At 36.4% G+C, this 15,206-nt stretch overlaps 1 protein-coding gene and 1 long non-coding RNA gene across 2 annotated transcripts in view; one reads left to right on the forward strand and one right to left on the reverse strand.

Annotated features, from left to right (window-relative positions):
* The window catches only part of sugct (succinyl-CoA:glutarate-CoA transferase), a 144,519-nt gene extending 131,219 nt beyond the window's left edge, over positions 1 to 13,300 (forward strand). The window contains exon 14 of the mRNA XM_082184360.1: positions 12,413 to 13,300. Within this exon, the coding sequence (XP_082040486.1) occupies positions 12,413 to 12,576 (164 nt within the window). The 3' untranslated portion in view covers positions 12,577 to 13,300. The remainder of the gene's footprint in view (positions 1 to 12,412) is intronic.
* Positions 1 to 15,206, reverse strand: part of LOC309509619 — a 404,791-nt gene that overhangs the window by 281,883 nt on the left and 107,702 nt on the right. The window lies entirely within an intron of this gene.

The raw sequence follows: 15,206 nt of genomic DNA on the forward strand, positions 1-15,206 counted from the left end.
CAAGGTTCACAATCAAGCTCACTCAAGAGAATTTGTGGTCAGGTTAAGAGAAGACATTCACATATGCCAGATTTACAGTGCAAAGATGGCACAGAACCGCCTCTGAAATGGCATTTAGTTGACTTTACACAGACTGTTTAATGCTGCTCAGAGGTGGCATAAATGCATTTATACAGCAATTATATTCTTTGATGGTCAAAGCAGACATCATTTAGTTAGGCTTGAATGCAGCATCACAGAGAATGACTTTTTTTGCTGTTTTAAAACGAGCTTCACATTTCTGTTGGCCTCATAGACTCCCCATTGTAAGTGCACTGTTGCAACCACATTTAAAAAATATATATATAAATTGTGTACAAAATGTTATGGACATTAAGCCACAAATGCTGTAGATAGAGCTTAACTTGTATTGAACCTGAAACAGGACTTAGACTATGTCGTCTTGTGCCAGTTTGTAGTTTTATGTCGGAAATGTGTTTTGGCTCATCAGGTTTCTCTGGATGTGGACTTGGACAGTGATGGGGCTCATAATGTTTTATGAATGATTTTACCACTGATTTTTTTAACATATTCTCTTATTTGGTCGTTGCATACAAACCCAGCCAGAATGAGTTGAAGTTTATTTCTGCCTTTTTAAAGAAGAATCAACTGTGACTCACTGTTTCCAGGGATTTTGAATGAATTGATCAGCTTCTAACTTTACCATCTCTTTGCCGTCTCTGTGTACAAAGGCAGCACCTCTCGTACATTATTTTATTCATATTTAAGTAGGAGTACTTGCCAGCTAGTCTGAATTCCTTGCTCTTTTTCCGCATGCCATAATATAATGAGGTTTCCCACTCTTATGTATGTTTCACATTCGGCTCTTTTATCCGACAGCGCTTCGTTTTTTTTTTTTTTTTCTTCAGTCATCATCTCTCTCCCTCGCCCATTAAAGATGCAGCGAGTAGTTAAAAAGAAGCTGAAAGGTTTAATAAAAGGACTGAGAGGTGCTGCTTGTCGCGTGGGCTCAAAGCACTGGAGATGAAGATGTTCATCTCCGCTTGACAGCTCAAGCCTGCCGTTCCGGGACGCTGGAGAATTCACTCTCAATCTCACCCACTCTTTTTCTGTCTTCCCCTCCTTCTCTTCATTTCAAACTAGAAACAGCATGGGAAGAGAGATAAATGTGGATGTTTTAGCAGATTTTCATAAATACATATTTGGATGTATTTGCTTGTTTACAGGTCACTTAGAGTGTGCGTGCTTGCATTGTGAATTATAAAATTGATTGTTTAGATATTGGATACGGATTCAAACAATTAAGAGGAGTTTAACAATGCTTCTTACTTTTGGATATGAAACCCTTCTCCCAGGATAGACCTGAACTGTGATTGGAGTCGATTGTTTTATTTGAGATAATGCAATGAAACATGCCAGATTGTGTAGACATAATTTTTGGCCAGGCTGTCATACAAAGAAATTATGAACACATGCAAAAACTAAATCTGCATAGTAAAACAAATCTGTTGCCAAATAATTTTGTCAGATTAGAACATTTTAGTTTTTTGTTCTTCCCTCATATTTAAAATATTTAAAGTATATAAATAATTTTCCTCATATTTTGATAGTTTACAGTTTTTCTCAGTCGCTTTAGTGCATTTCTCACATCACTATTTACATTTGCACAACAGTTAGTTCAACCTCCACAACATTTAGTCATTTGTGCACATCATAGTAGCAGTTTCTCATTCCTTCTAACAAATTGCAAATGCTTTTGGACATGCATCAATTGCTTTCATACAACTCTCTGCTGTTTTATAACAGTATCATTTGCTTATGTCATGTCAGTCAAAATTAACTATACTTGTGAATGCTGAATAGTCATTCCATATAAAACTAATAGTCCTCATTTCATTGCTTGAGTCATTACATACAAAAATGTTGAACTAGTTGTCAAAATCTGTCAAGCAAATTTTACACATAAAAAAAAAAAAAAAAAAAAATCTGAAAATGTCTCCTAAATTGAACAATTTCTCTCAGGTGAATCTCAGCTTTCACTGACGAGGAACGTCTGGATGTGCATGAATGATTACAGTACTATGTATGTTGTATGTTCAGTTCCAATACTGCAATATTGTTTCCAGTTGTGCACAGCTCTACCCAAAGGGAGTTTATGTTTGTTGTAAATAAGGGTGTATTTGTTCTTTTGCACAATGCTGTGAACAAATTAGAATTGCAAAGAGCATATGCAGTAAAAATGTGAAACATATTCAGTGTCTTGTACTCAGTTACCTCACTAAATACAGTAATGTGTAACTTTACTGTATTTTTTAAATGGCTTTGCAAATAGTATATAGTGCTGCCTTGAGCATTTTCAGGTAGTGTCACCAAGATCTGACTTTTTTTGCATTGGAAAACATTTACAGAGTAAACTGTCACAATGAAAACATGACAAAGCCATTTGACTATCTTGTTCATAAACAATGGTGTCAGGACTTTTCATCTTGATGACACTGACACTTTCATTGACATGAATACTTGTACTGAATGAGCTATCCATTTTGAGCAAGTGACACGCTTTTGCAGGTTATCAAGTAGGTTTTGCAGTTTGTACTAATTGTTTTGAGAACTGCATTAACTGTTGTGCAATTGTAAATAGTGATGTGAGAAATGCACCAAAGCGACTGAGAAAAACTGTAATCAAACTTGGAGGGTCATCATGTACACAGATAGATAGATAGATAGATAGATAGATAGATAGATAGATAGATAGATAGATAGATAGATAGATAGATAGATAGATAGATAGATAGATAGATAGATAGATAGATAGATAGATAGATAGATGAGCATGAATGTCACAACATAGTTGCAGGTGCTGCACACCTAACGACTCCCATGAGCCTATATGTATAGTTGTAATAGAAAGTATTCAACCCCCATTGCAAATCAGGTCTATTGGCATAATGTACAGACTTGCAGCTATTTGCAATAAACAAATCAAACAAAAGAAATTTAAATAGCTCAACATAACAAATGTTTCAAGTGGTTTCCCCTAAATTCAACTGAAGATCCAGCTTTTAATGCTCTGGGGCTGCGTCACCGAGCGCCATCATGCTTTACTGTAGGCAGAGTGTTCTTTTCAGCATATGCTTCATTCTTCTTCCTCCAGACCGCTGATCCATAGGGCCAAAAAGTTCTAGATTTGTTTCATTGCTCCACAGAACAGAATCCTAACATTTCTGTGGCTTATTTATGAGATTTTGAGCACTTTTCTTGTGCTTTTGGGTCAGTATTGGTGTACATCTTGGAGTTCTGGCATGGAAACCGCATGCGTATAGTACACACCATACTGTGCAGCTGAAACCTCAGAGCCGGTCGCCACCAAGTCTTGCTGCAGGTCTTTTGCTGTCACTCAAGGGCTTTTCTGAACCTGCCTTCTCAGAGATCTGGTTGCAGCCGTTGACAGCTTCTTCTTTTCTGCCCCGTCCAGGTAGTGGAACCACCGTTCCTTTAACTTTGAACTTGCAAACTATGGTTCTTACGGTATCTCTAGGAACATTTAGTCCCTTCGCTATCTTTCTTTTTGGATTCCGCTCCTTGTTTGTGAAGGGCGATGATATCTTCTCTTAACTTTTTGGCCAATTTATTTTTACTTTTCTAACATGCAGTCAAATGTGACACTCAACAGACCTAGCCAGTTCAGATATTTCACGTGTTCTAGCTCAAGCACACCTGGTGCCACTAGTGAAGCCCTTGATTAGTTGCATCACGTGTGCTTTAGACAACACCTGTTTTGCAGATTTGTGTGTTTGTGATTCATTAGGGGTTAAATTTTCTGTTGAATTTTGGAAAACCACTTGAAACATTCGTTGTGTTGAACTATTCCAATTACTTTTGTTTGATTTGCTCATTGCAAACAGCTGAAAGTCTGTAAAAAATAGCCAATAAGCCTGATTTGCTATGGGGGTTTAATAATTTTGATTACAACTGTACATTGAAACGTATTAATTTAGTTTAAAAAAATTAATTAAAATGCTTAAAGCATGTACACTTCGAGAACTGTTTATGTGTAATAGCTTTGCCTGTAGAAATCCCATCACTTTTTTACAATACTCAGGATAAATGATCTGTACTCTTTCTCAAGTCCCCACTGCGTTTGAGACCTGTTTCTCTTCACTTCACTCAGTGCCGTAGATCTCCACTGGGAAATTCTCTTTCTTCTCTTCCCCTCTTTTCCTCTGCTTTGTCAACCATGCAGAACTGGAGATGCTCTTCACATACACAGTACATACAGAAAGTTAACACAAACCCGTAGATGCTGAACACATTTGCGATTAATTGGACTGTTGTAAATCTGAGTTTCCAACACAGAGTGGAACAATTTCCAATTTATTTATATTTTTTGATAAGTGCTACGCACTTGTTATGGTGGTTTTAGTGACTGTGATTTAGTGGTTTACTTTATATTTCCTTCCTGAATGTTACTGTTTACAAGGTTACATTGGTCAAAAACAGTAAAAACAATAGCTTTTTTATTTATTTATGACATTTTTTGTAGGGTAAGGAAAAATCTAAAACCGGCTCAACAGGGTCAGTAAAAGAAAAAAGTCTTGAGCCCTGCTTTATACAGTGCATTAGAGCTCGCCCACTTTTGCAGCGCGCTGGTTCCGGAAGTATGTTTTCCGTTCTTTTCTCCCATAGGGATTTCAAAAAAGTCTTTGTTAAAGCTTTTTAAGCCATGAACCAAACCAAATCAGCTCAAGGTGAATCATTACATTACAAACTTTTATTTGAAGCAAAAAAGTATATATATAAAACAATATATTTCAGGTTTATTGCAAAATATGCGTATCTATTCAAATAGTTAAGTATTTTGAGAGGCTCAATTACGTTATTTGCGGTGCTTCATAGGAGTGGGCGGAGCTAAAGAGCTCTTGGCAAGTTTAGCTTTTTTCAGCTCTCTGATTGGTGGATTTTTTTGTACAGCATCATGGGTAATGTAGTTTTTCACCAGGATTTCAGCTGTTAAACATGATTATTTTTAATCTAAACTGAAATAATGCAGGCTGGCAGCTTCAACAGAAGCAAATACCATCGATTAACAACAACTAAGGTTGTCTTATAGATAATAAGAAAAAATACTTCCAGAACCGGTTGCACACTATTATAATGGGTTCATGTGAAGTTTGGATTAAGTTCACTTAAAATTAAAAGTTGTTATATTATTTAAAGCCTATTAGATGTTTAAAAATTATGACTTTCAATTATACTGTAATGTTGAATTGCTATAATTAATGGTTCAATTGAAATATGTATTTAATAAAAACATCAAGTATTAGTAATACTGGCTTTCATTCATAGTTCTTATTAGAAAGATGCCATTAAACATATTTAAAACAAACCGTCTTTATGTTGTTAATTTGGAGATATTATTAAAAATATAATATGGCATTAAAAAAACAGTTCATATAGGTGCGAATAATCGCTGTTAATTACAGAAAATGTGCGCTTAATTCGTTTATTTTATATTTTATTGATTGACAGCACAAGTATATAAATATGCATATTGCAATATGCATTTCTTATTATCAATGTTAAACAGTTGCGCTGCTTAATATATTTTCTTTTAGAAAGATGATCACATTTATTTGAAAGATAAATTTTTTGTAACATTATATATTTCTGTATATCGTAGATACTGTATATATTTAACTTTCACATCAACTAATAAATTTTTAAAACATGAATATTTATTTGACTTTTTTATAAGTGTTTTTATTTATTTTTTAAGAAGCTGATGATAGTTTTCCTCTAAGTTTTGTAAGCTAAACTAATAAACAGTTTGCCCACCAAGTTCATAGCCTACCTGTCGACCGTTTACAGTTGCTAAGCAACTTGCTGCATTAATTTAGTTCTCATCTGATGTGTGAGGTCACAGGTGTGTGAATCTCGGGCTTCAGATGTGACTCATCCCATCAGATCTTATAGCCGGAACAATCTGTGTTCTACATTTCCGTTTATTTGTCAGATAAAGTGGTGTAGATTAAATATAGATTGCTGTAACTAATCTGAACTGGACAGACCTATCTAGTTTTAACAGGTTTGTCTTTCCTGAAGCAAGGAAACGGTTATCTTTGAGGGAATGGAAATGAGGTCCGATCGTCACTGATATTTGCTGTATGAAATGAAGTTCGGCTCAGGGGAATCTTCATGGAAATGCCGGAAAAAACGAAGTTCAATCTTTTTTTCAATCAGGAAGGAAAATGCGCTTTATGGTTGGATGATGATATTTACATGCAATCAGAGGCCCACAGGATGCATGCATCATATCTCTCGGAAAACGTCAGAAGCAATTTAGCTCAGCGATACAATTGTATATTTAGCATGTCAGTGTGGTTTACCGTAATCTCTCAATCCTGTCTCCCCCGGAGAATCTGAACTGTCTAAGATCTCTCTGAACTGTGTACTGATGTTCACAACTATCTTACTTTAAGCTGTTCCAGCCAAACAAGTTTAGGTGCAGGGCCTTAAAAAAAAAAAAAAAAAAAGTTAATAGTAATTGGTTACACTTCATAAAATCTTTCCATTGCACAAAACGTTCTTTATAGTCGAAAAAGGTTCTTTAGATTTTTAGAAATTTTATTCACACTTAGAAAAAAAATGGTGAAGAACTGTTGACTGAAAGGTTCTTTGGGGAACTAGAAATGGTTCTTCTATGGCATCACTGTGAAAACCCCCTTTTGGAACATTTGCTTTTCATTGTTTATTCCCAAACATACTCTAAACATGCTGAATGCAATTTGAGTAGAATTGAACTGAGAAGAGCTTTTACATTTCAGCTCAGCTTCTGCTTTTGAAACAGGGTGCAGAATTACAATTCAAATTTGAATGTGAAGAAGTGTACTTAAAATGAATTGAAATGGCTATGTTGGATTGACAAAGTCTTGTTTTACTGTTTATAAGTCATATATGCCATTCAAAGGTTTGGGGTCAGTAAGATTTTATTATAGTTTTGAAAGAAGTCTCTTCTGCTCACCAAGGCTTTATGATAAAAAATACAGTAAAAGCTTTAACATTGAGAAATATTACGATTTAAAATAGAATTTTATGCAAAGCTGAATTTTCAGCATCAATAGTCCAGTCTTTAGTGTCAGATTATTATCATTGTTGAAAACAGTTGTGCAGCTTCAGATTAATTAAATGCATCCTTGCTTAATTAAAAGTATTAAAGTCATCATGAAACGGAAGTTGCGCAAGTCTTTTCTTCTCTATTGTGACGTATTTCTGAGTGAAACGTCTTCTGGAACAAGAAAAAATGTAGGGCGGGACTTGATTTTGTCCATGTGGAAATCATTGGATGATTGAATGGTTGTGGTTTGCTATTGGCTGATCTCATGTGAGTGACAGGTTGCCCCGCCCTCGTCATCAGAGAAGAGAGTTATTTTCCTGAAAGATTATGAGGCACATTTAAAAGAAAATATCTGCACCGATTTATAATAAATACTGCAATATTCCATTAAAAATTTCCATTTTACAGTACTTGCTGACCGCAATTTTTTTTAACAGTGTTTTGGATGAAACACATTATTTCCCAGAATGCATTCCTTTCTCTTCCAATTCCAATTTAACTTCCACCGTGGTCTGGCCAATTCACTAAAAATTCACACTGATGATTTAAAAGGAAACCCTGGAACAATCCATAGGTGTCACTTCATAATAACAATCAATTTAAATAAACAACATTATTACATTATTAATCTAATCTAATTTAATGCTGAACTGATCATTAGATTAAAGAAATTTGTCCAAAGAACCCAGATTTCATTGGAATTGACGTGTGGGTGATTAGCGACAGGGTTTTGCCCTGAAATCCCATCCACAAAAGAGTCCGAACTGAATTGGGCCCTAAGTTTTTTGTATGTTAGGAGCAGCGTGTCTATCCAGCCGGCCCTCTGAAGTGTGCAGTGCAGAGCAGGAGTAGTGAATGGATAAAGTTCAGAATGGGAGGAAAGAACACAGTGGGCTTTGTTGCGGTAGAGCGAGAGGAAAACCTTGGACCATGCCTGCGGAGGAGAAGAGTGTCCCGCTCCCTCGTTCGCCTCGGTACCGGCTGAGGAGAAGCAGATGTGGGAGCCTGTGGCCAGTGGATCAGAAGCGCGGGAGGGGGGAAGAGGATGTGGTGAAGGCATTGCTTCGAACTGCTGAGGCTGCGAAACCACACACACGCACACAATCGTGTTGGAGATCTGGTGTTCCCTCCTTTTTTGGATGTTTCTTTTATGTAAATGGCCGTTTGACTCTCATCTTCATGATGGCACATTTCCTGTGTGGAGTTTTCCCAACGACTGACTGGAATTTCTTATCTTACTGTAAAATGTCTTATCGCCAATACCTGTCTGCATTTGTGATATGACCAAAATCTTATATCATGTGAATAATTTTATTTCACGATAACTATATATATCACAATAGTTATTTTTGCTTTAGACAACGTTTTTATGATATAGAACATTTAATTGAAATTTCATAAATCTCATTACCAATTTTAAGATCAAATAAAAAAACTAACACTAGCCTAACATAAGTAAAAAATAAAAATAAAAAAAAACTCACTGAAGACAAGTAAACAGCCAGTGATAAAATAGGAACAAAGAAAATAATTACAATCAATAGGACAAAAAAATTACAATAGAACAAAGACACAAAATAAATAGATAAAAACTTTAAGCACTAGAAATAAAAAAAACTATGATAGAGCAAAGCAGGTTTATTAGGCTGCTGTCCCTTTAAGAGTGAATGTACTGATCTAATATACTGATACACATGCACTTTCTTTCTCAACCATTTATGTTCACTTATAAACGATTGTGTTTATGAGGTACTCACAAAGACGGGCAATTTGACATTGGGGTGAATTGCCCTAATGTGGGACACTGCCTAATTTGGGACACCTAAGGTCTAGTGTTTGTAGGTCCCCCATTAGACAAAGCTGTGGTGTCATGTGATCAAAATCGCATGACCTATCAAATGTCCAATCATATTTGAGGGTGATGCAATCATCAAACAGGAGGCACCTTGTGTGAAGACCATCCGAAGGCCATTGACATAGAGTTTTAACAAGTTTGATATTAAGGAGTTAAATACATTTTAAACAATGCAATCCTGCTACTTTTTAGCCTAATATGCTTATGAAATGTTTGTCCATCAAAAAATAGTCTAACTTTGTGTGTATAAACTATATATTTTATATTTTTATCAAATTTATTAGTGTCCCACATTAGGAAATGTGGTTTCCAAATCCGGGACACCATGATCAGCCTAATGTGGGACAGTACTTCAATGAGTCAAAAATGTGTGGTGGGGCATGGTTTGTGGGACAAACATGGTTATTTACATGGTTTTAGTCTTGTAATGCAATATTACGATACTGTTAATGCAGATTTTTACAGTCATGTGAATTTTTTATTCTTGGAGGGCAGTTTGAAGGCTCTTTTTTTGTGTGTGTGTGTGTGTATGTGTGCGTGTGCATGTGTCATGTATGTGTCATGTATGTGTAAAAAGTATAGTTGACTTAAAATGAAAAATAGCTCTAAATTTAAAAATGCAGTAGAAAACCAATAAAGCCATTCCACTTTATTTGATGCATCTGATTAATTAAATGAAATGTGTTTTATATCACAATGGCAAAGGTGAGAAAGACGGGGACAGATTGTCAGATGCAGAAAGAGAGGCAGAAACAGGGAAAGAATAAGAGAAAGAAACTTAATCAGTGGAGGCAGGACAGGATGAAAAGAGCCATAGAGGAGTATAGGCAGATTGTTGAGGATGGTGGGGTCCCTCAGCTGAGACTGTTGGCCAGGGCATGGAATGTCCCTAAATCTACTCTCCAGTGAATCTAAAATAAAAGATGTTACTATTCTACATGTATCAATGTGATTTTTGGTCTTTTATCATAGATTTTTCAGTGTCCCACATTGGGGACATGTTCTGTCCCACATTAGGAAGTTGCAGATTTTCTCAGACGATTTGCAATAAGAGCACTAATATGTCTATAATTTATCTTATAAATGGGTTATCTGAATTTTATCTTTTGACTTGATTAGGATACATCCTGTTTTTTTTGTTTTTTTTAAATGGTATTGGGTGTGGATTTAATGTTTTGGTTACACATCGCAATATGTCACAGAAGTCTGAAGTGCAAAAAATTTTCCACATTAGGGCAATTCACCCCTAAGTGTGTGTAATTGACTGTTCAAGCCCAGTTCTACATGGAATTAGTTCAATTATTTAATAACAATGATCAAATTAAATTAAATAATCTTATTTAATTTCAACCATTCTTAACCAGTCATCCACATTAATTTTATAACTTTCATTGGTCTTGGCCTATTATTATTTTTCCAAAAGAACTTGTTTATTAATTATAATATTAATATTTTTTTGAGACTGTGGAATACAGAAAAATACAGTGGCATTTGATAACCAAGTCTTTTTAAAACAATAAATGGCGACCCCAAAAAATATTTGGAGTATTAAAATAATACATTTTGGAATAAAAAAAACAAAACAAGTTCCCAAAAAAGCACAAGCACACTTTTCAAGCAAAGGCTAAACAGAAAGACGTTAATTGACTTTTAAATTGTAGAGCAATAGATATATTGTTGAAAATGAAGAAAGAAATATTTGGACATTTGGTAGTTCCTGTGTGAGCTTGAGATCTGACTTCATACAGTACATCCACTAAAACACTAGTTGATCATTGCAAAACTGACTCAGAAAAGCATTTGTTTGCAGATGCCACTTTTATATCTTGTTATCCATTAATAAAGTTTTAAGTGCATCTTCAGCATTCAAATATTTATTAGGCTCACTAAATTTATGGCTGACACTCCAGAAATTACACTTTTAAACGTCAGGCTGTCTCATGCTCATCTTTGTCTCATCAGAAGCACACTGAAATCAAAGAGAACATGTGGAAATGGTTGTGTACTGTATAGCCTGACTAGAGACAGAATCGTACTAGAAGTCGGGCTTCTGTTGCCCAAGTTATCCGTGCCGTCTGTCATCTGTTGCATGTCTTTCTCCAGTGCGTTTGAAGAACGAGACTTTCCAAAATGCCATTAATAACGAGCGTCAGGCCTCGCCTCTGGTCGACACGCACCGTCTCTGTTTGGAAAACCGCATGTCTTTTGTGTGAGGCCCTTGAAAACATGTGAAAAAGCTCTGGATGTTGGAGGTTAAGCAATCAAGACACATTTATGGGATGCGTTTGGCTTCGGCACTCGTGGGGAATGTGACCTGTAGCTGCGTAGGAGAACGCTACGAGGAACAAACGTGTGAAGTGTGTAGGTGTATATGTCCCTTATTGCATAAAACAGTGTATTTTTCTTGGAACGAGCATCGGTTAAATTGTCGTTGAATCATGGGGGAGGAAAAAAAATTAGTTTTAGTGAAATTAACTGTAGTTGCAAGAAGAAAAGAGAAGCCAGAAAAGGGAAGGAAATGCTAATACTGCCTAATGATAGCAATATCTGAAGTTTTTGAGGAAGTGACTCACCCAGATGACCTACTCATCCATTTTGACATCATCTTTCTGTAAATGCCACATTTGGATATGTAGGCTGTGTTTATATTCCACAATGATTGTAAGTCAGTAGCCTTATGGACTTTCCTGCAGGTTTGACGTATGTGAGTAAAAGCTTTTAGCCATTTCCTCAAAGGCCCCTCCTACACTTCTCTTAGTTGCCTTTGTTTAAAATTCATTGTAAATGTTTTGCATTCTGACTGTCATGCTGTTTAACTGGAGGTAAATTGGGCTAGAACAATCCACAACGAATTTCACTTATTTTGTGCCAGATCGTCGCATTGGCCAGGAGTTTTCAAACTTAAAATTGAGAAAAAAAAAAAAGAGAAAGAAAATATGAAAATGTATTTTTAGGGCTGTCATCCCCATGTTTATTGGTATGCCTAGTTTAAAGAGTTTAAAGAAATAAAAATCGAATCTTCGTATAGTCTTGTATCAAATAATAATAATCATATGGACTACATATACACTTTCAATACTGATGTTTTTTGGGGGGAGCAGCAAATCATATTAGAATGATTTCTGAAGGATCATGTGACACTGAAGACTGGAGTAATGATGCTGAAAATTCAGCTTTGATCACAGGAATAAATTACAGTTTAAAATATATTCACATGGAACATTTTTAAATTGTAATAATATTTCACAATATTACTGTTTTTACTGTACTCAAATAAATGCAGCCTTTGTTGAGCAGAAGAGACTTCTTTCACAAATGTTACACAATCTTCAAACTCCTGAACTTTTGAACAGTCTATTGAATGATCTTGGAATTTTGGAGGTTTTTGGTATCAAAAGTAATTTTTTTATTTATTTTTTACTTGATTTATTGTTCCCACACAGGCCCTGCTGTGCGCTTCAGTAGTTTTGAGTCCCGCAGCCCGGTCCCTCCCCCTGTGATCGGCCAGCACACGGTCCAGGTTCTCCGAGACACCCTGGGGTACAGCGATGATGTCATCGACCGACTGCTAGCCTCACGGGCCGTCACTCAGAACAAGGTGCGGTGAGAGACGTCAAACGGGAGAACTCCTCAGGCTGGGATAAACATTTCTGAACAATCCTGCCAGGATCGGCCAGGCGGGAAAAGAAAAATACTGCCTTCCTTCTCGGCTCAGTGGAAATAATGGTTGTGATTAAACTGATGAATGTCCATCAGAGAGGAAACTGCAAAAGTAAAACTAATGACATAACGACGCATTCAGTTCACACGTAAGATTGTGCGCTGCCAAATGATGTGCTTCTTTAAATGATCAATAACGTGCAGATATCCGCACTGCGTGTTCAGGATAATGGTACCAACTACTCTCGAAAACTGCCAGATTTAACCCAGAAATCAAAAGGAATACATATTGTGTAAAATTATTGCATAAATGCATTTGTTTTTAAAATTAAAGACCATTATGATTTGCTTTTTTTCTTCATTGTGACATCATTCTGATGTCATCAGCACCATACGATTCTCAGCAGTAGCAAGAAAAAAAAACTAAATAAAATTTGTACAGTACAGCACAGAATTTGTGAAAATGTGGTACACTCCCATGAAAAATACATTTGTCTTCATTATGAAGTGAAATAAGGCCGAGACATTTATTTGTGAGATTCACCCATACCGTTACTGTAATAATTATTCAGCAATCTTTTCATACGCTCAACAACTTGCAATGTAAAAAATATGCTGGAATAAAACATTTGAGATCATTTAATTAAACGGCACTTTTTCCAATTTGATAAGGTGTTTTTTTTTTTTTTTTTTACATAAGAGACAAAGAAGACGGCAAGCAAACTAATTCTCATTGCTTTGCAGCATCTTAAATCTTGGGCCTTCTGGAAAGGTTTGTCTTTTAAATAATGCAACATTTAACAAAGTAAATTTTGCATGTTCAATAAAATCACAATGTGTCTTATCTGTGGCTCATTGAATCTGAAATGATCCAGAAGCGCCATTATCTTCCATCAAGGATGTTATTCCCGTTTATTGGCCGTAGTGAGCCGTCGCAGGTGTGAGTTCAAGGCACGAGTTCACTTCACAGTCCTATCAAGGCTCTTAGCTCTGGACTAATGTGTGGTGGAGTTGTTTAGTTGAGCACCATTTCTGATGTCTAACTGCCAAATCTTTCATGTCCGATTTCCTGCGACTTGGGACACTGACTCATAGCAGAACAACGCAATGAGAGTGAACGCAGAGGAGAAGGTTCAACTTAGTCGGCATGAAATGAAAATTCACCCAGTGTATTTTCAAAATGCATTTTACAGTGAACGATTAATCCGTGCAAGTTACATTTTTTAACCTTGATTTCCCCAATCATTTAGTCCACCTTAACCCCACCTCTTTATTACAACTGACTGCAAGCTCACATTCAGATCTACTTCCATCTAATCAACAACCGATGCATGAAACCGATACATCTTTTTTGATGATCTGTTGTCTCAATATTGAAGAAAAAGATCTGTCGCTACTTGAGTTTCATCGCAACTTTAATGTATATATCTGCATTCTGAGTAAGGCTGAACGATTAATCGCAATAAAACCGCACGCGATTTGGCAAAGGCTGCGATTATTTATGTGCAGTTTGTCAGTGGAGTGCGGCTGATTGGTAGTAAATACTGCTCCATCTGAACGCCAGAGGGCGCTCTCACGCAAACACGCTAAATATGCCCCGCCGCAGAAGTACAATAATGCGCATCATTTCAGGAAATCCCTATCGCTGTAGCTTAATAAACAGAAGATTGAAACGCTTTGATTAAACATGACTTCTAAATACACGACCGCCTTATTCTGTGTAAGAAGGCTCATCATCTTACAGAAGGAGGAGCTCAACTGTCTTTATGAAGTGAGTTTGGAGTAAATGCATGTTATTAAATGTTGTCTGTTGTTGGACAAGAGGTTCATAAATGCTTCTCATGTTTTGGAAAGATGTTTGACGCGTGTTGTTTTTTCAAATGCATGTTATAAATGACTCAAACTCACAGTGCTTTCAGAGTGAGCAGCGTTTACAGAGCCGTACATCTATGACAAGCTGCGCTTAACAAATAATCGCAGCCTTTGCGATTTTAAAATCGCGATAAGCCATCTCGATTTAAGTGCGATTACATGTAAAGTGCGATTAATCGTTCAGCCGTAATTCTGAGCCTTTTGAGTATTTAGCAGTCTTAGGGCCAGATTTACTTACAGCGTGCATCAGTGTAAACACACTTTTGGCGTTAAAAAAAACGACTGTCAGGATTTACTAAAGACACAATTAGCGCTGAAAAGGCAAGGACAGGGTTATTTTTGCGGCTGACCTTATTGCATATGCATTTGTAGGAGTTTCCCTTTCAGATGCAAAATTAAGAGTAGTATTTAAATGAATCAGGCAAGGTGATTTACAAAGGTTTGCTCTGGTCAGTGTACTGGTGTTTGCACCATTATTTAACACTCAAAAAAGCATGTCTTAAACCAGACGCTAATCTGCACTGCTCTTGTTAAGATTGTGTAGTTCATTATGGAAATGATCCGGCTGTGTTTGTGTTCTTTAATTTGCGCATCGTCAGTAGATCATGTGCAAAACTTTCCACTCCCGTCGGTGCTGTTTTGGAATTGCGTTCTCATGCTAATCTGCCCTGTTTAGTAAATCTGGCCCTTAGACTGTAACAAACT

Source organism: Leuciscus leuciscus (assembly GCF_965113295.1).
Source record: "Leuciscus leuciscus genome assembly, chromosome: 11".
In the NCBI taxonomy this organism is placed as follows: Eukaryota; Metazoa; Chordata; class Actinopteri; order Cypriniformes; family Leuciscidae; genus Leuciscus; species Leuciscus leuciscus.